Source organism: Vombatus ursinus, unplaced genomic scaffold, assembly GCF_900497805.2.
Source record: "Vombatus ursinus unplaced genomic scaffold, bare-nosed wombat genome assembly UNPS02014845.1, whole genome shotgun sequence".
In the NCBI taxonomy this organism is placed as follows: Eukaryota; Metazoa; Chordata; class Mammalia; order Diprotodontia; family Vombatidae; genus Vombatus; species Vombatus ursinus.
Window position 1 is genome coordinate 3,632,614 of NW_020954623.1, and position 21,972 is coordinate 3,654,585.

The 21,972-nt window shown below is 41.8% G+C and overlaps 1 protein-coding gene across 1 annotated transcript in view; it reads right to left on the reverse strand.

Moving 5' to 3' along the window:
* The window catches only part of TCERG1L (transcription elongation regulator 1 like), a 301,431-nt gene that overhangs the window by 52,983 nt on the left and 226,476 nt on the right, over positions 1–21,972 (reverse strand). Inside the window, exon 8 of the mRNA XM_027840461.1 lies at positions 11,940–12,094. Coding sequence (XP_027696262.1) covers positions 11,940–12,094 — 155 coding nt within the window. The remainder of the gene's footprint in view (positions 1–11,939; positions 12,095–21,972) is intronic.

A 21,972-nucleotide genomic window follows, 5' to 3' on the forward strand; every position in this document is an offset into this window, starting at 1 on the left:
CCTCCCTCCCTCTCTCTCTCTCCCCCTCCCTCCCTCCCTCCCTCTCTTTCTCTCTCCCTCTCCTGTACAATAGGAACCTGATTGCCTGATTACACATCTCTGATTTCACCACCGGGCAGCGTGGACCCCCAGAGTTCCTCCTAACTATCCTCTTAAAGCCATTCACAGAGGCTGGTAGGCAGGGCCATGAGCTTTGCTCCCCCGGCAGGATACATCTCCAGAGGCGTGATTGGTCTTAGTTTCAGGCTGACGTCCTGGAGAGGAACGACCGTCCGACGGTTCGATCAGGACCGAAGGCCGGCTTGCCTGGATGCCAGAGTGAGCTGAGCCTGGCAGGGCTGACGTTTCTGCTGAGAATGGCGGTGCTCTGGTCCTCTCTCACTTCCTCTTCTCTGCCACCGCCTTGAGGGGCAACAGCTAGGTCGTTCTCAGTCCCCTTCCTCTGCTCTACTTTCCCAACCCCTGGAATGGAGAAATAGATGGCTTGCCGCTGCTGATTAACAGCACACTTGTTACTCCATAAAGCCTATTTCCTTCAGAAAGTAGAATTGGCCCAGCAAACACAGCACCCTTCTTTCCATGGTGAAGAGGCAGGCGCTGTAAATGTTTAATGAGCTTCAGGGAAAGGGAGGGAATAGTGTGCTTTCCATGTTTGATATTCGTCTCCCAGTGTGAGAAAAGAGGCCAAGTGGAGATATTCTAGTAGTGCTGTTATTTCTGTCCTGACAGCCTGGGTGATGCCAACGTGTTAGCTGCCATAAGAAGCGCTTTTCCATTTGCCTGCTCTCTCCTCCCCCAGCATGGATGGAAAGCTGCTTTCTCATTAAATATATCACAAGGTGGGGGGCAGAGGGGAAATGATTGCAGCACTTGCTAAATCACCTTCCAACCTAGAGCCCAAACATGGCTCATTGTGTCTCTCATTTTTCTCGTCTGATGTCCCAGAGGAAGCTCGAACGTGAGGCTTCTCTCCATAATGAATGTGAAGTTTATGGAAACGACATTGATTTCCGCCACGGTGAAGCCCGTCACACCTTTATCTTGGATAGAACTTGACAACTCCCCACACAGGCTCGCTCAGAATCTCAATGAATGGGCTGCTCCCTTTCAGGCCAGCCCCTCTCCTCCGGACCTCGCGCTCCTGAGCACAGAGCCCTTCAGTATGAAAGGGAGACAGATGAGAGGTGATCATTGTGTACATGCTTAACAGCATCACCGAAGATAATCTGGACAGAGCCAGAATACTTTTTTCAGGATCGATGGCAGTCAATGCCAAACAATCCACACCTCCTGTGTGCAGAGACAATTACTCAATGCTTCTTTAGACTGCCCTCAATTCTTTAAGGCCTAACCAGGTTCAGACAATGTTCCTACATGTTCTCTTTCTCCATAATCAGAGGAGAAGTGCACATGCCAGGTATGCATCCTTTGGCACCAACTACCCAATGGGCAGTCAACCAGACTGCCACTCATTTATTTCCTAGCATAGTGCCTAATTGGTGTATAGAGATAACTTTGGTGTCTCAGAGACTAAAACAACACAGGAGAATGAAGCTGGAAAAAGCTTGAATATCGACCCAGGGGCATATTCCAGTACCACAGAATCATAGAACAAGAGGGTTTGAAGGGATCTTTGTGGCCCTCTGGTAAAATCTATACCCTAAATGAATCCCCACTACAACATAGCCAACAGGCTGCCATCCATTCTAACATTGCTCAGGATTGGAGCCCAGTACTCTCGGAGGCAGCCAATTCCACTGGGCCCAGCTCTTATTTAGAGGAAGATCTTCTTAAAATCAAGTTGACATCGGCCCCTTTGTCACTTCCATCTATTACTCTTGGCCCTGTCCTCTGGGGCCAGTCAGAAGCACTCCTTCTTCCATGTGACAATATTTCAGATATTTGAAGGTAACTATCTTGTTCTTCCCTAAATTTTCGCTTCCCCGGGAAGAGCATTCCTATTTCCTTCAACCATTCTTACATGGTATGAATTTAAAACTCTATACCATCCAAGTTGTCCACTTCTGGGCATTTTTCAGCATGTCCAGGCCCTTACACTGTGGTGTCAAAACTGGCCAAAACACTCCTGTGAAGTTCCGATGAGGGAAAAAATCAGAGGGATTATCACATGTTTATTCCTGGAAGCCACACCCTTCCAATTTTTTAAAAAATTTATTTAATATTTTATTTTTCCCAATTACATGTAAAATAATTTTAACATTTTTTCAAATTTTGAGTTCTAAATTCTCTCCTCTCCCCTCCCCCCTTATTGAGAAGGCAAGCAATGTGACACAGGTTATACATGTATCATGCAAAACATAGTTCCATGTAAGTCATTCTGTGAAAGAAAATGGACAAAAAAAGAAAAATAAAGTAAATAAAAAGTATCTTTGATCTGCATTCAGGCTCTACAAGTTCTTTCTCTGGAGATGGACAGCACCTTTCATTAGAAGTCCTACACAACTTCCTTAGATCATTGTATTGCTGAAAATAGCTGTTATTCATAGTAGGTCATCATACAATTTTGCTGTTGCTGTGTACATTTTTCTACTGGTTCTGTTCATTTTACTTTGCATCAGTTCATATAAGCCTTTCCATGTTTTTTCTGAAAGCATCCTGCTCATCGTTTCTTAAAGCACAATGGTATTTCATCACAATCCTATACAACAACTTGTTCAGCCATTTCCCAATTGATGGACATCCCTTCAATTTCCAATTTTTTGCCACGACTAAAAAAGCTGTTATAAATATTTTTAGGACACAGTCCTTTTGCTTTTTTTAATCTCTTTTGGATATAGAGCTAGTAGTGGTATTGCTTGATCAACGGATATGCTTGGCTTTATAGCCCTTTGGGCATAGTCCCAAATTGCTCTCCAGAACGGTTGAATCAGCAGACAACATCACCAATTTAATTTTCCCACATCCCCTCCAGCATTTGTCATTTTCCTTTTCTATCATATTAACCAATCTGACAGGTGTGAGGTAGTAGTTCAGAGTTGCTTTAATCTGAATTCCTCTCATCAATAGTGATTTAGACAATTTTTTCCCATATAACTATAGATAGCTTTGATTACTTTGTCTGAAAACTGCCTATTCATATCATTTGACCATTTATCAATTGAGGAATGACTCTTGTTTCTATAAATTTTGACTCAGTTTTCTATATGTTTCAGAAATGAAGTCTATATCAGAAAAACTGACTGTAATTTTCTTCACGGTAATGATTACTACCATGTATTTCCCTCCACCTTGTTTTACACCTATTTATCATACTCTCCCTCCTTCTACCCTGTCCATTCTCAAAAGGGTTTTGCTTCTAACTTTTACCTTCCCCAAAATGCCCTCTCTTCTGTCAACTTCTCTTCCTCTTATTCACTTCTCTTCCTACTTTCCTGTACAGAAAGATAGATTTCTACACCCAAGTGAGTGTGTATATTATTTCCTCTTTGAGTCAATTCCAATGAGAGTAAGGTTCATGTGCTCCCCTCTCCACTTCCTCCATTTTCTCTTCCACTATAAAATCTCTTGTAGGCCTCTTTTATGTCAGATAATTTATCCCACTACACCTTTCCCTCTTCCCTTTACCCATTGTATTTTTTGTCATCCCTGAATTTATTTTTTTTTTTGGATAATCATACCATCACATTCAACTCACACCTCTGCTTTCTGTCTATTTATACTCCTTCTAACTGCCCTAATAGTGAGAAAGCTTTTAGGAGTGAAAAATACCTTTTTCCCATGTAGGAATATAAAGAGTTTAACCTTATAAAATCCTTTATGATTTCTCTTTCCTGTTTACCTTTTTATGCTTCTCTTGAGTCTTGTATTTGAAAGTTGAATTTTCTATTCAGCTTTGGTCTTTCATCTGGAGTGCTTGAAAGTCCTCTATTTCATTGAATATCCATTTTCCCCGGGAGGATTATACTCAGTTTGGCTGGGTAGGTGATTCTTGGTTGTAATCCTAGCTCTTTTTTCCTTCTGGAACATCATATTCTAAGCCCTCTGATTCTTTAATATAGAACCTGCTAAATCTTGTGTTATTCTGACTGTGGCTCCACAATATATGAACTGTTTCTTTTTGGCTGCTTGCAGTATTTTCTCTTTGATTTGGGATGTCTGGAAGTTGGCTATAATTTCATTTTGGGATCTCTTTCAGGAGGTGATCAGTGGATTCTTTTAATTTCTATTTTACCCTCTGGTTCTAGAATATCAGGACAATTTTCCTTGATAATCTCTTGAAAGATGATGTCTAGGCTCTTTTTCTTTATCATGACTTTCAGGTAATCCAATAATTATTAAGTTTTCTCTCTTGAATCTATTTTCCAGGTCAGTTGTTTTTCTAATGAGATATTTCACATTTTCTTTTACTTTTTTTCATTTCTTTGATTTTGTTTGATTGTTGCTTGAGAACTCATAAAGTCATTATATTCCATTTGCCCAATTTATTTTCTGCAGTGAGCTTTAATACCTCCTTTCCCCTTTGGCCAATTCTACTTTTTAAAGAGTTCTTCTCTTCAGTGAATTTTTGTACATCTTTTTCCATTTGGCCAATTCCGCTTTTCAAGGCAGTCATCTCTTTGGATTTTTGTGCCTCTTTTATCATTTGGCCTATTCTGTTTTTAAGGTGTTTTTTTCTTCAGTATTTTTGGTGTCTCCTTTACCAAGCTGTTGACTTTTTTTTTTCATGATTTTCCTTCATCACCTTCATTTCTCTTCCCAATTTTTCCTCCATCTCTCTTACTTGATTTTTAAAATCCTTTTTGAGCTTTTCCATGGCCTGAGAACAATTCATATTTTTCTTTGAGACTTTGGATTTTTTTTGGAGATTTTTTTCTCTTGTTAGCTCATTTTTCCAGCTTATTTCTTGTCTTTTAACTCTATGCTAAAATGGGGCTTTACTTCCCAAGTGGAGGGTCACTCTCCCAAGCTTCTGGTATTTTGGGGGAGTTCAACTATTTTCAGAGGTAATTCTGGGAACCTGTAAGTTTTTGACTCTTCCAAGGCGGTATGATCTAGGGAGAGGTGTGTTTACTACTCTTCTAGACTGCACACTCGTTTGTGAGTGACCTTAAGTACTTTTCTCAACCCTGGAACTGTGACCAGAGTTCCTGCTCCCCTACAACCACAAGCTCTGTTGTGCTAGTGCTCCACTTTGCACTGGGATGAAGACTCAGGACTGTGACCCAGATCCAAGCATAGGCAATGCAACAGAGTCCTGAGCCTGGTGCCAGCAAAGGGACCCCTCTAAATTTCCTTCTGACCTGTTGTCCAATAAATACCCTTACCATTTGTGGGCTGAAAGGTCTGGAAACCACCACTGCTGCCACTGATTCATTCACCCCAAGGCCTTTTCTGAGACCTAGCCTGTGCTAGACTGTGCTCCTCTCTCACTCTAGAGCAATAGACCTTTCCCGCTGACCTGCTACGTTGTCTTGGGGTGGAAGATTGATTCACTCCATCTTTTTGTCAGTTCTGCCACTCTAGAACTTATTTAGAGTCATTATTTAAATGTATTCGGAGGGGTTTGGGGGACAGCTCAGGTGAGTCCCTGCCTTTACTCCACCATCTAGCTCTGCCTCTGCAGCCCACTCTCGTGTTAGGTTTTTTGGTAGCCATATCACAAAGCTCACTCATGGAGCTTGTTTACTGAAATCCCGGGTCTTTGTTTAGAATAGCTGCTGTTTAAATTTGTCTTTCCATCTTATAAATTGAATAACTGACTTTTTTGTTTTTACAAAAGTATAAGATTTTATATGTGTCCCTACTGAATTTTATATATTAGATTCATGTTCATGCTCTAGCTTGTCAGGGTCCTTTGGGATTCTGACTGTCATTCAGTATGTTTGGTAGCCATCCCTCTCAGCTTTGAAATATCTAAACATCTGGGTTCAGATCATCTCTGCCCTTATACAAGTCACTGATTTAAGAAATAATAGTTTAACATCACAGAGTCTAGCATGGGGACCTGAGATATCCCCCTGGAGATCTGGAGATTTTCTACCACACTTAAATTCACTTACTATCAACTATACTTTGAGTCTGGCCATCCAAGCAGCTTGGATTCCATCTAACTGTATGATTGTTTAATCCTTCTCTCTCCATCTTTTCCATGAAAATAGTATGAGATAATTTAAGCAAAGTTGTTAGAATTTTGGTAAGCAATATCTACAGTACTCCCCTCATCTATTAGGTTAGTGATTGCATCCAAGAAGAAATGAGATTTATAAACTTTATGTTTTATAAATATTTACATGCATGTGTTGTACCCACCCCCATTGCCCACCTCAAATGTAGACTCACTGCAATTAAGGATTGTTTTATTCTATGCATTTCTATCCCCAGAGCTTGGCACATAACAGGCATTTAATAAATCCTTGGTGACTGAGTGATTGAACTAGTGCTTACAATGATTTCATCAAGAACTGGTCAATCAATTGACAGCTGGATGATGCCTGAAGTCAGAAGACCTGAGTTCAAATCAGACCTCTGACGTTCACTAGTTCTGTGTCCCTGAGCAAGTCGCTTAACCGCCATCTATCTCAATTTCCTCAACTGTGAAATGGGAATATAACAGTACCTCTTTGCCAAGTTATTGGCAAAGTTATTGGAGGGATTAAATCCTTAGCACAATGCCTAATGTGTAGTAAATGCTTAATAATTTATTTTTTTTTCCTTTCCCTTCCCTTTCCCCTTCTCTTAACACATATTTCTTAAATATCTCCTACTATGTGTCAGGAGCCGTGGAAAAAGAGTAAAAATAATGAAACAATCCCTCCTCATAAAGAGTGTCCATTCTAATGATGGGGGCACATGGGCAGATGTAAGTATATGTGGAATAAGTAGAAAAGGAACAAAGAGAAATAAGATCAGATTCAATTCAAAGTGGCATGGGGGTGGCATTGCACCTGTGAGGAAAAGAAATGACTTCCTTCCTTTTGGTTACAGGAAGGCAGGGATACTAAGGCAGGAAGAGAAAGTATGTGGTGTGGCATCGGGGTGAGGGGGAGGATGTACAGGCACAGAGAAAGGAGATGTGCATTGAGCACACTCATTGTGTTCCAGGAACAAATCAAAGCCCATTTTGGCTGGATTGCTTCCTACTTAGATGTTCACCATTCACTGTTTTAATTTTCCATTTTAGAATTTTCCCAGGAATTGAACTCAAGTTCACTGGTTTAAAGTTTGCATAATTCTAGGGCCCTTCTTCAGGTTTGTGGTACTGCAGAAAACACATCTGCCAGTTTTCTCAAAACAAAGGAACAGAATACATTGGACCACATGAAGTATAGTCATCAAAGGCTGCTAGGTGCTTTCTTACTCTCTCCTTATTCAGTGTGGGAATCATCTCCATGCATGAAGGTCATTCTCCTTTGAAGAGGAAAAAAAGAAACAAATGGAAGATTGAGTAGAATTGTGTGCCTAAAGCCTGGAGACTAACAGGCTGAGCTTGGAAAGACTAATCAGCAGAGGGTGGGGCAATGGAGGTGGTTGTTTTAGGTTTTGTGTGCGTGTTTGGGGGCCGCAACAAGGCCTTAGAGCCATCTGTTAATCACATAAGTCCCCGCTTCTTCTACTTAATTTTATTTTTATCTGTAGCATTTTGTTAAATTGACCGAGACTCCAAATCAGGTACTGACCCAAGCCTCTCTGGTGCTCTGTGAGTCCCTGGACATGAGAACACACTGTACAAATCTACTCCTCTTAATACTTTGACATAAGACAATAAGTCACATTTTTGAGGGAGGAGGAAAGATAATCACATGGAAAGGGGAACATATAATACATATATATACACAACTATGCATACATGTATCCATATACATATACACACATGAATATATACACATGTATACACATGCATGTATACATATGCATATACATATATGTGTACACATACACACATATATAAATGTGTATGTGTGTATAAATGCATATATACACACATATATATATATATATACATATATATATATATATATACACATACACACTATATATATGTGTGTGTATATATATAAAACATGACTACTAAAAGCCATCACTGATGCACTTAGGACAAAGGGGCTTATTGTGTGTGAGAGGTGTTGGAAAGTAAATTGTTGGGTTAGAAACATCGTAGGAAATGGAAACAGTGGGTCATGAAGTATAGCAGAAGTCATACAGGAGAGCACAGCAGGTCAGCGAGGGCAGGTCCTAGGGTTAAAGGGGAGCTCTACCTGGAAGGAATGTAGGTCCAGGGTGAATTCATAGCTTTTGTGCATGGAGTGACTCATGGGTGGAAAGTAGGAAGGATAGAACAAAGGTCTTGTCTCCATTCAGTCAAAATGTTTCATTTCCTTTCTCCAGAATCTGCCTAATTCACAACAGTCTGGTAACACCTGGTCCCATCTGCGATCTCCAGCCTCATCACGCTTCACCTACATGATCAGTCTCTGCTCTACCCAAATTGGTTCTTTGAACTATTTACACCACACGAATCCCAGCTCCTGTTTCCAAGCCTCGGGCTGTCTTTCCCCCCATCCCCTCCATTGATATCATGAGGGACTAGTACAATGTTGATGTCTTCTATATAGTAATAAGAAAGTTAGGAGGGAGAGGTTGAGGACATAAGACTATGAGTTCTTGTTTGGACATATGGAATCTAAGTTTTTTACTGGACATCTAGTTCAAGATATCTGAAAGGAACCCAGAAATGCAAGATTGGAAGTCAGTGGAGAGGTTTGGATAGGACAAGTAGATCTGAGAATCATCAGCATAGAGTTGGTAATTAAAACCATGGAAGCTAGGGAGATCACCAAGTGAAGTAGTATAGAGGCAGAAGAGGGCCCCACATAGAACCATGGGTGAGACTTATGGTTAGAGGGCATGCTCTGGGTGAGGATCTAGCAAAGGAGACAGAGCAGTGGTCAGAGAGGGAGAAGGAGAACCAGGAGAGAGGGTGCCCTGTTAACCCAGAGAAAAGAGAATATCAAGGAGGAGAGGGTGATCAAGAGTGTCAAAGGCTGCAGAGAAGTCAAAGGGAATCAAGATTAAGAAAAGGCCACTGGATTTAGCAACTAAGAGATCATTGGTAACTTTGCAGAGAACGGTTTTGGTGAAATGATAAGGTTGGAAACTGGATTGTAAGGGTTAAGAAGGGAGTGGGAAGAGAAGTGGAAACACTACTTGTAGACGGCCTTCTCAAGAGCAGTTTAGTCATAAAGGGCAGAAAAGATACAGGGCAATAGTTAGTGGGGATGGAAGGATCAAGTGAGGTTCCCCCCACTCCTCACTCTGGCATGTGGGAGGCATAGACATGCTAAACAGAAGTTAAAGCATTGTAAGAGACCTCAACTGCTACAGGGCAAAAGTCCCAAAGAAATCATGGCTAAAACTTCCCCGAAAGATGGCCATGAATCTCTGTTTGAAGACACCCTTCCCCACAGGGGAACCCACCACTGTCCAGAATCCCCTTTCCCTTGGAAACCACTCAGGGAACTCCCTCTCCCTCTACTATTGAGCCTCACTGGACTTCTTTGTAGCAGGTATACATTGCTCCCAGCACCCCCTGGGGATGAAGAGGTCAAGTCCAATCATAGCCTCGACAGCTTTTTGCTTTCAATTACCCAAATGTCTTAAAAATGTTTTTGAGATCACTGACACAACTTTCTCTCTTGCACATCTAAGGTAAGGCTCACATTGGGCAAAGGCAAGGGGAGGACTGAAGTAGTTACATAAAAGTGCTTACTTCAGCTTAAATGCCAATGCCATGGAGGGCCCAAGTTTCTTGCTGAGACTTCATTCTTACCATGGCACTAGTCTTAGGCCAACGATTTAAGTGAAATGAGTCAAGTTATGCTGCAACACATTTATCAAGGCTTGAACATGGCATTGATTTCCCCATGTCTATACCAATCATGATCATTTCTGCCAACGTAAAAGTCATCAGCCTCACCCCAGCTCATTCATCTGAACCTCACAGATAATTAACCCCATCAACTGAAGTTAAGGAAATGATGAAGTCCTTGCCTGGCACCTTGCCAGTAAAAACATTTTGGACCAACTCATCTTCAGCACAGATACCATGATCAAAATGGGGAAATACAAGACAACTGTAACCTTCGTTCTTTATACGGTGGAATTGCTCTTCTCATTTCCAACATAAGAAGTTTTATGAGCTGGAATGAGACTTCTTGATTCAGGGAGAAAACCAAACCAAACCAAAAATGCCCGCAAAGCAGAAATCTTTGCTTTTTTCCAAGCATGTGTACATTAATCTTTGCCAAGTTCTCCTGAAACTTTTTTGCTAAGTCACTTCGAGGCACGTGCTTACTATCTACTCCATGGGTTATCTTCCTCATTTGAAACAGCAGTACTATTCCATTTTTTTTTGTGCTCATTTCAGGTGGATTCCATTTTTATTCTCTGGATCAAAGGATCATGGATTCAGAACTGGAAAGTTCCTGGGAGATCATCTTCTCCCCACCCCTTCATTTCACAGAGAAGGAAACTGGGGCTCATTGGTAGTATATGGCAGTTAGGATGTAGTGATGTAGAAAAAAAATCATTGTTCAGATTTCAAGTAGAGGCATAGAAAAAAGAGGCAGAGGGGAAGGAGGAGAACTAGTTGAAGGAGGAGGAGAAAGAGAAGAAACTTTTGTGATGATTCCCCCTAAGATCAAATACCTTTGTAATGGATAAAGTTTCATTAGCTATCATTTTCTTTTCATATTATAGATTGTAGAAACAAAAAGTGCTCAAATAAAGCATCCTTTCACTGGTTTTTAATGTTGAGGGGTTGGGATCCCGTTTGATATATCCTATCTTCTAGACCAGTAACAGTAGCTATGCTTTGAACTGAGTACAAATATTCTGTAGTATCTTCTTTGTAGGCAGGGTTATTTATAATGGACACTTGTGCTCCCTTAGCAAGGATTTCCCACCACAGAGTAAATGAAGAATTTATTAGAGTTGATTCAAAATGAACTCTTCATAGTGCGGCTTTCAGGGCTATGCACACTCCATATCCTATCTCTACCAAACTCATCTGCACACTTTTCCATTCCTCTACAACCAAAGAGACCAAAGAACCCTGGCTGCATCTATGCCTGTGGGCATCTTAATGTAATTAGTCACTTGATTAAACACAAAGACACAATGACAAGGGCAATGATAACAACAACTGCTCATTACAATTAAGCAGATTTAACTGAGTGAATGGGAAGCAGTATGGAACAATGGATAGGGAGCTGCCCAGGAGTCCCAGACAGTGTTCATCCCTGTGGTGCATTTTTTATAGGCCGTCAAAACCATCATTTAACCTCAGGGATCAATAGACAACTTTTGGGGACAATAAATTATTAACCAGTTAGTGATCCGATAAAGGGAGTTTCCTCACCGGGAATTTTCCCTCCCTATATCAACCACCCCCACCCAATCACCCCCAGGCTGTCCCCAAAGGCAAATCCAAACAAAACAGAAGGCATAGTCTAGACACCAACAAACAACCTCCATTGTGCCACACCGATTTGTTCTAAAGTAGTCGCTGAGAAGTTTTCAGATAAAAAAATAAAATAATAAATCATGATAATGTCTAGAAATATTCTAAATGGGGGAAAAAAAGATATTTTTAGTGGGGAAAAAAAAACCAACTTGAATAGCCTTCCTCTGCTACATGGATGAAACAAAAATTCATTCTGCCTGACAAACCAACCATTTATTAGTTCAGTTCTAAAAATAAAAGAAGTATGCTGACTATGTAAAAGGACGTGAGTGCAGATATTTCTGCACAGAATACTATAATTACCACATTAGTAAAATAGTAAAACATCCCCCTCTAACATGACTCAAATCCAATATTGCCTAGAAAATGTACTTTGGTTTCCAAGTTCAATAGGGATATTTAATTAACAAAGGCACTGTTATAAAAAAAGATGAAAATAATCACAGCTATTAGTTACTTGCTGAAGCGTCCAGCTTGCGCTTATGTGGTGGGTCCTCTATGATCCGGTTAAGATCTCCTCGGTTCTTCAAGTCCATTGGCTTCTCCCATACAGAGAGGTGCATTGTTGGGTTGAAGAAGAAAACTCGGTCATCACCAGTCCAGACTACACACCTGGTTTAATTAACAAACTAGTCTTAGTCCAACTCAAATACATCTAGAAACAAAACCATTAGCATATTTTCTGACTCACAGACATCAACAACTTTCAAATAGAATTAAAATTGAGATACTTGGCAAAACTATCCTTGTCATTCTCATCCTGCTAAGCCATATTAGATATGATATATTTGTGTCAGGGATATGCCAGGAGCTAATCCAAATACTTGCATATTATCAACAATTTGAGGAGACCGGCAGCATTAAAACTGTCCATTATATTTTGTCTCAAGATCATGTCACTTCATGACATCATTTCATAGTAAAAGGACAGATCTCTTTGAACAGCCATCTCTCAATATTTTGAGTAGAGTTAAGATTCTGCTTTCTGGAATTCTTTTTTCTTTCCTAGGGATACCACAAGAAGCCTTTATAGTTAGGACATTGTATAAGTAACTGGAGCAAAAATAGGACAGTTCACGTATGCAAAATTAAATTTAAAAAAATCACACTTAAATAAAAGTGAAATTCAGATTTTGAGATACCTCTATCCCCAACTCAGTCTTTTCAAAGCTTCTAGGGCTGGATCAGTTTAGAAAGTGTCTATACTTTGTATGATAAAGACATATATGTACAGTAGAAAATTAACAAGCACCACAGAAGAATACTAAAATCTAAATGTTGTATTTCAGCAACAAAAATTTATGCATGTTCTTTTCAACAGAGATTTTGGAATTGATAATTCTTGTCCATTTTAGAAGCACAAATATGAACTAATTTTTTTAAAAAAAAAATTCCTAAACATGGATTTTTAAAAATCAGAAACTGATTAAAATTATTAAAAATCAAATTTTAAATTTTTTTTTCCTTTGGAAGCTGATCTATGAAGGCAGAAAACAAAGCAGAAAGAAACCTACAATGCCAGACTCGGGAGATTGGCCTTCTAGTGCTTTCCCTGGCATTAACTAGCTGCCTGACTTTAGGGAGATCATCTCTCCTCTTAGGTGTCAATTTCCTCACCATTAAAAGAAGCGACTGGACTAAGTGATCTCTGAAACCACTTTCAATGATCGATGCTGTTCCTCATACTTGGGAAATGGCTGCATTTGGCTATGTTTGCATAGCTAAAGTCAAGCATTATAGATAAAAGGGATAGGAATGGTGCATTCATGCCAAATGAATTGGATCCTACCCTGAAGTCTACACTGGTATGCATAGCTCTAATCCATTTCACTGCACCACTATCCAAGTGACACAGAATTTGGGAGAGATGGGATCTCAGAGACATCCCTTCAGATTAAAACCTAACCAGCCTCATTTGAAGCCAATTTTCATCAATTGACACATATGTCTTCACTGTTCCAATTCAGATTAGGTCCCTGATTCCTGCTCAAGAAACTCATTCAGACATCCAAGGGTTTCATTCTCCTTGGATAAGATAGACTTGAGTCATCTCTTGTTAGCAAGACAAGACATGCTGGCCCATCAGGAGATAACAAAGTCATCCCCAAAGGGTCCATTTTAAAAAGAATTGGGAGCTGTAGGCAGAACTCTTCAGGGTTCAACCTTCCCCATGATTTACATAGCTAAAAAATTTCACAGATTGTTCACTTAAAAACAATATTGCTAGCATCTTAGGAAAAGGAGAATGAGAGAAAAATGGATGGGGCTGAAGAAACCACCAACTTAAGCTCAAACACCATGCTGGTTGCAATTTACAGTGACTTTCTGCATTGTGTGTGCTGGATGGATGTTGTGGGTGATGGCCAGAGGGAGTTCTATGACTCATGGGCACGATGGCTAATGTACAGAGGTTCAGTCGCACTGAATCCAGAGCTTCAACCCACTAGAGCTCATGGAAATTCTCCAGTCTCTGGCTAAAAGGTTTCTATTGGCAGTTTCTAATCCTTGGGCATTGTATCTGCCCTCTTTCCCTTCACCAACCCTTCCATTATGCTCAGAGATCTCTGCTGCAAAGTTGGACATACCTGCTGCCTGTGATCAGATATTTGTTGGGAAGATCTCTGTGTACAAGCAGAGTTACTGGTGATCCCCAAAGATTTTGGTATCTCTAATGTGTGTTTATGGGCTAGAAGCCCATCTCTGGCTTAGTTAGACCATGGAGAAAATGAATCCAAAGATATAAGTTTATTTCTCTTGAGGCCACTTAGCTTCATGCAGAGGAAGCTCTGTTCTGACATTGAAAGCTCCTTCCCTAACATCCAAGCCATGTACAATAACTAAGGGCCTGCTTGGTCATACAGGGGAGAGGTGAGACATCACTTATTTGAGCCCAGCCCTATTCAGTCCACCCCTGTCCAACAAACTTTGGAGAGGAAAAGTCACAAGATCACTGCTCCTGCTGGAAACTTCATGTGTGTACACAAAAAAGTAGCCCGTGTGACCATGTCCAGGGACCCAGGCTTTTGGACTTAGCAAAACATGACTTCCCAAGAAACAAAAACAAATAACACTGAGAGAGCGTGGCTAGGCCTCCTCACTGTATATGCGTGACCTGTGCTTGGTCATGATAGGTCAGGGCGCACTCAAGCTCGGGCACCTTCAGAAAACCTTCCTAGCTGCCAACGATTCTCTGCAACCCACACTCCTCCACCCTTTACTCAAGGGTCAGAAGATCAGAAACTCGGAGCTGGCGAATTTCTCAGGTCAGAGGCTAAGCTGTCCATAGAAATTCTGCACACTTGGCATCACTCCTGAGCCCAGAGAGAACTGAAAAGCTGGGGAAAAACCAATGTGCTGGAGAAGCAGTTGGCTCCCAAGTGATGTGTTCTAATGTAGTGTCAGGTAAAGTGGCCTGGGCTCACACCAGCTTAGAATGCAGGAAATATTTAATAATGGAGACCAGTATCCTTGGACATGGACACTGAGCATGGCAGCAGACACTTTTTAGGAGCATAACATAGCTGAATGTAATTATAGCAGGTTGTAAATTATGCACAACTCAGTTACTGCATGAACCGCCTTGGTGAAAGCCAGAGCTAGAAGGGAACATAAAATGTACAAAAAGAGCTCAGTTATTTCCCTTCATTGGTGAAGGGATATTTCCCAAGATCAGCAGCTGAGTTCTCTAAGAACAAAGTGAAGATATTTCATTTTATTCTAATAGCCTAGTATCACAAAGAAATCCTGTTGGGAACATGTATCCTAACCTCCTGAGTCGGGGCTCTGGAAGCTAGAGCCCAGGCTGTGCAACATGAATTTTGTCCCAGGAAGAAATCCAACAGGGACTGTTGCCCCCAACCCACTCCTCAGTGGCCAAATGGATTGGAGTCAGAATCAGAAAAAGATGTGGCCCAGAAACCCTGGGTACATTTTCTCCTCCCCTTGACTCAGTATCTAACTCTGTTCTCCAAGTTGGTAAGGGAGCAGCGCCACACTGTTGGAGATTGACGTTGCTCAGCAGCCCTCCATGGGATTTAGCTGGGCGTGCAGAAAACCGTGACACACCAGGAAGCTTCCTTCAGTGAGAATGATACATTTTTAATGTTTCTGCAGTGATTTTCATATTGGTACATTTTCACTTTGCCTTGGCATGCTGAGTATCCAAGTAGCCTTCCTGGTATGCCAGGATTACCAGGATGGGGGATTGAGGGTGTGGTCCTGTCTTAGAAGCATGCACAAGGCAAAGGTGGGTTGCATCACCTCAAGTATACACGTGACGAGTCCCATGGACTTGTTGGGGTGAACTACGAGAAGACCTTGCTGGTTGATGACATGGGATTTAGAGCCCAAAGCAGTCACCTTGTTTGAACATATCAAAGTCCAGCCTGGTCAAGTGATTATCCTGTGTTTGCACAGTTGATAAGTAGCTGAGCCAAGACCAAATTCCGTGGGCTTTCACTCCATACCAAATTCCCTGGCCATTGCCTTGGATTTATATTCTGTCGGGTAGAAGAAAGAAATTGGGAACATCTCCCATTTATAAGGATATATACATACATTCCCATGTACAACCCACCATTACCACATAGGGGTCCTCGGTGATGCAACCCTGAAAATGTGCAATAAATTGAAGAATATGTGTGAATATCTATTACTGAATCCACATAACTCATCCAGACTGGTGATCTCCGGCACAGCCGAGTTTCAGGAGGCAATTCTTATTTGGCCAGAAACTCTTGGCTAGTTGATAACCTCCAGTGATGCAGGCTTTTCCATGACCCTCCACATCTGAGGGCAAACAGTTTTGAATGACAGGTCCAGACACGTGGATCTGGTCTTCTATCGTCTTACTTCAAGATATTGGAAAAGTCACTGCTCTTCTCTGGGCTTTGGCCTAACTCTTCTTCCCCTTTCCAGACCAATGACTGTGTTATACGTGTTCTCTTTATTTCCCTCCTTTTCTTCTTTTCTTCTCATCTCCGTCCCTCTGTGTCTCTCCTTCATCTCTGTCTCTTTCTCTCATTTTGCAACAATTTAAAGTTAAAGATTTTGGATGCAAACAGACCTTCAGGAATTACTAGTATGTATTTTTAAGCCCCGGTGGCACAAAAGCTCAATTGTACGATTAGTATGTTAGGTGGAAAAGGATGGTTTATGTTCTGAACTGCTCAGCACGGAGATTGTAGTAATAACACTGCCTTCAAAGAGAAGTTGAGGTGCCTATCTTTTTGTCTCAGCAGCACAGGAGAAAATTCGTATGGAAAGCCTTGAAGACACCATTAGGAAAACCGAAGAAATATCATTGACAGGGAAAGCTTGCTACATTTCTGAGCATACATAGAAAAATATATATTTACAACTCTTAATTAGGCTTGAGAAAGAAGGCGTATTGGTAAAGCCGGCTCAAGGCATGGGCTAATCCCCAAATCCCTCCCATTGGGCTTTGGAATACATTCCATGGTTTGGGGAGGCTGAACTACCCTCCCAATCAGCCTTTTGACAATGTTGCTGCTGAAATGAATATACATTTCTTTAAAAAAATACACTTGTCTAGGTGAGATCTGCTTTTAATTTGTTCAATGCACATTTTTTTTTTTTTTAGCCTCTGTGATGGGATCTAGTCAAGATAGATCTATGTAAAGGAATGACAGATTCTAAAGTTCACCAGTTCTGTGAAAAACAGAGGTGTCTGAGCCTTTGTGTATTTCAGAGGCAAATGAGGTTGTCATCCTCCAAGGAACATGGCCTGGCTGCTGGGCTGGGACCCGGGAAGTACACAACACACCAAACATCCTGGAACTGGTGGAGAGAAAATGAATGTGCATTGATGGAGATTCCAAAGGTTGGCTGCCCATGGCTTTGCTTCAGATGAACTGCTTCTCAATCCTATGTTTTTTAACTTCAGTTATTCCCCTGCTAACAAGATCTCCTGTTCTCAAAGTCCCAGCTGCCAGGCTGGGGCAGTTGACCTTAGAAAGAGGCACTAAAATGAAGGTGAGTCAGGGCAACGAAGAAGTGTTATGTCCCTTCAGACACGTCCAACTCTCTCTGACCCCATTTGAGGTTTTCTTGGCAGAGATACTGGAGTGGTTTCCCATTTCCTACTCCAGCTCATTTTACAGAAGAGGAAACTGAGGCAAACAAGGTTAAGTGACTTGCCCAGGGTCATACAGCTAGTAAGCATCTGAGGCCTGATTTATTGAACTCGGGTCTTTCTGCCTCCAGGTCTAGTGCTCTATCCATTGTACCATTTAACTGCCCAATGAAGAGGTAGGAGCTTGTAATAAGGGAAAAGGGGTAAGATTACAGGAAATTGAATGGGAGAGGCTGAAGAGCCTGCTGGAGAGTTTGCAGTGGAAGATGGCAAGAAGGGGAGTCCATGGGAAACTGTACTGTGCTGTCAACAATCCCGACCTCCCACCATCTTCTCAGTACTAATATTCTTCTGGAGATTCTGCATGGCTGCAAATCACAGCAGGCTCTGAAGCATCAGAATGATGGGTTACTTTGAAGAGGTATGGGGGGGCATATGTCAGCCCCAGCAAACTTTCAGCAATGACATGTATGCAAGAACGAGGAAAAATATATGTATATTATCCAATAAATTTATCCCTGGAATAGAAGAAGGGCTGTTCATACTTTGAGAATGAGAGATATCAAGTTGACAGCTAAAGAGCTGCCCTGATGGCCATGGAATATTAAAAGGCCAAGAAGGAAGAGGCAGGCACACGGGATAGATTTAATGAGCATGATTTTGAGGAAAACATGGGTTGTTTTGCTGGAGTGTGAGGTCTGGCTGAATGGTGATCTCTACCACTGGAGAGGTGCCCACATCAGGAAAATCCCAGCTCCATTGATATGGGTCAGAGGGTCATAGATCCAGGCTTGGAAGGCCCTCACAGACCATGCAGTCCAACCCTTCACGTTACAGATAACCCAAGTGAGGCAGAGAGAGATGAAGTGAGGCTCACTGTTAGATGACAAATGCAGTAAGTTTTAGGTATCCGAACCTACATGATAACTCCAGAAATCGTGCTTCTTTCATATACATATATATACATATACATACACACACATACACACATACAGACAAACATATATACATATAGACACACACATATTTACATATGCACATATATACGTATTCTACATGTGCGTAGAATAAGTGTGTAGAATAATTATACAAAATTTTAAAAGGTCTTTGTGGGTCTTTGTGACCCACTGAGTCAGATCCTCTTTGTCTGGACTCTAGTAGCAATTTAAGTGTTCTGGACATCACATTTCATTCTCAAGTCATCATGGCCCTGAAGCAGACATATAGCCAATGGCATCCAGGAACCTGGAAAGGTTAAGACAAGCTGACCTGAAAGCATTAAAGTGATTCCGGAAGATTGTAAATTGATTGCTAGGATCGGGCATCTTGGGCATGAGGAACAAGGATATTAAGGAGGGATATAAGGGGAGATGATTTCAAGAGAGAGACTGGAGTGACAGCAGTTAACATGGGGTGCATTTTAACAAAGAAACAAAGAAGCACCACGTCACATCGTTGTGCCCGAGGGAAGCCTGTGGAGCTAAACTTCAGAAATGCTGGCTGCAGAAATGAACAGTGAGCCTCCAGAGAAGGCTGAGATCTTCTGTATATGGTTAGTATCCACTAGAACAGCCAGCTGTATAATGGGAAGTTAATTGTACATTGAAAGTAATATGTTTATGTTTGTTTTCTTTATAATTATAGACAGTGATAATTTTTGTTTCCTGGCTCTTGTTTCTCTTTTTCTTCTCCCTCAATCAACAGATTCACAAAATGCAGGAGTGGGTACAAGGGGAATACCACTGCAGCTGTGCCTGCTGACAGTCCCATCTGATGGGCAGGAATCTGGACTGATGCACATTGCGCCCTCAATGATGATTAGCTAAAGCACGGAAATCTTCCTAAGCGTGAAGAGTGGGCAATCAGTGATTGATTCAGGAAACTCCAGTGCTCCTTTGATGGTTCCTTGTAACTGGCCCATGGCCCAAGCTTCTCAATGCTAGACTCAGACAATACCAGTGCCAGGAGTGGGGCTCACCCAGATAGGATGTCTTTGGGTACCAGCCCCACAACAGACTCTCACAGTTCTGAGATCTAACCACCTTAGTTCAAAATGCTGCAGCTCCAGAAGGGTTTGGTGTGAGGTAATAGAAATCGTGGGTCCAAGAATGATGCGTCTTTGTACAAAGGAAGAGGTAGACTGGGCCTGAGAGAACTGTCATCATCAGAAGAACCCCCCTGAAAGGGGAAAAAGGCCTTTTGAATGACCAACCTACAATTCCATTTTTTTAATTGACTCACACTCCTCAGGGATATATCTAGTAAATGAAGGGAGAAAGACCCATACAGCCTCACATTTATTTTACGATGACCTCCCAGTTGGTATCCCATCTCTGGTGAGACACAGCGACGCCCCCCAACCAATCTGGACTTTCTATGCCACCCTACATTGTCTCTGCAGCAAGAATGTAAACTCTGAGGCCAGAGCCTTGCTGTGTCCTCTCCTCTGTCCCTGTGGCCAGCTGAGTACTGTTTGGGAAGAACTGAGACTGAGGAATTCTCTGCTGATTTCTGTGGACTTGTGCTAAAGCATGCTCCTTTAGCCAGGGCAATGGATCATTTAGCTCCCTGGTCATAGGTAAGAGACTAGGAGTGCATAGACCATGGGCTAGCACTATGGCGCCTCCTGATGGAGCACTCCCATTGGCCTCTTCCTTTCTCCTTAGGACCAATGGTAACAGTGCCCCAGAGTACGCCAGTGGGCCCTCCTCCGATTTGGGAAGACGACCCATGAGGTCTTCTTAATGCAACATCTGCCCCACCAATGTAATTCAGTGAATTTACTAAGAACCAGGGATGAACAATCAGCTCTATAACATAAATTAAGCCGTATGAGTAATTATGAGCACCTTTACATGTAGGAGACACTTGATACAGCCTTGTTGAATTCATGAGTGAATGAATGAAGTGATACTATAAAAATGTAGTGTTAAAATACATAATTATATTAATATATTAAAATTATCTACTTAAAAGGAATAGCAAGTTGTACATAATAGATTTGCAGTTTCATGTGCAATCACCTTTTTAAAAAAATATATTACTATAATATGTTATAGAAATGCTTATTTTATTCCATAAATTTGCACAGCAAATCAAGTCTCCATCTCCTACCCCACCCCCATCCCTGAGTATGGCGAGAAAGGAAGCCAGTGAAGCATATTTGTTGCACAATGCCACCAGGCAAGTGGAGGGGAGCACCCTGACTTCGGCTCCCAACACATGTTTTGAGCAGAAAGGAGCTGCTCAAGGAGCTGGACCCAGACTGAATTGGGGGAGAAAATGAGGATGCTCTGTATTTGGGCATGTCCTCTAAAGGCAAATCTTGAAAAGTGAACTTACTGAAGGAAACAGTGGAGAGACAACATTTCCCTGCCCGGCCCTCTTGCTTGCTAAGCAGTCATGTAACCATCAGGCAATGCAACAAGTAAGAAGGGGTCTATGGCCCTTGGGCAGCACCTTCCACTTCTGGACCAGTGGAGTCTGGAAGAAGGCGCCCTCCCTCACGCCCACCTACCAAAGAACAAAATCCATCATTTTGCCGCTTACGTTCATTGACGCTGATTCCTCCTTCTAGAGCAAAGAAGGACAAGCTAATTCTGTGTGGCAGCCCTTCCGGTGGGTGAAGGCAACAACCATGACTTCCTGAGGATGTTCTCTACTGTAGGCTAAAGACAGCCTGGCTCCTTTACGTGATCACCTTAGGACATGCTTTAAGGCCCATCGAGATCCAGGTTGCCTTCTCTCAACCTGCCCCAGATTCTCAATGTCCTTCCTAAAGGAATCCAGAACCCAACTCCACACACTACATGGTCCCTGACCAGAGAATCTAGGGCAATCACATGCTATGTATGTGCCTCTCAATTCAACCTAAGACCATATGAGCTTTTCCGGTGCTTTTTCATCCTGCTGGTTCACATTTAGCTGGCGGGCCAATACAGCTTCTAGGCCTTTTTACTGGTGAACTGATGTCCTGATATAGTGCCCTCATGCGGGGATTATTTGGGCCCAAGTGTAAGTCCTTATAGTTTTCCCCAGTGCACTCTTGTCTTTCAAGATTTTTCTGAATTCTCTCATTCAGTGTTTTGATTATGCTCCTTACTATTTGTCCCTGCCAATTCAGTAGGCATGATATGGAAAGTTTTAAGGTAAATGACAAAAACCTTTAGATTCCAGGTCCCAGGAGGAATCCTGGAGACCCACCCTAACCTTCACATTAACCCACTGTGGATGATTTCCAGGATCCATACATCCCATCATTTAGTAATACACCCCTAGAACCATATAACCTAGGCAGAAGATGACCCGCAGAGGCACATAATGCATCTAGATATTGCACATCTGCCTATGTATGTGTGTGTACTTATTTATCTCTCATCTTTATGATCATTGAGAT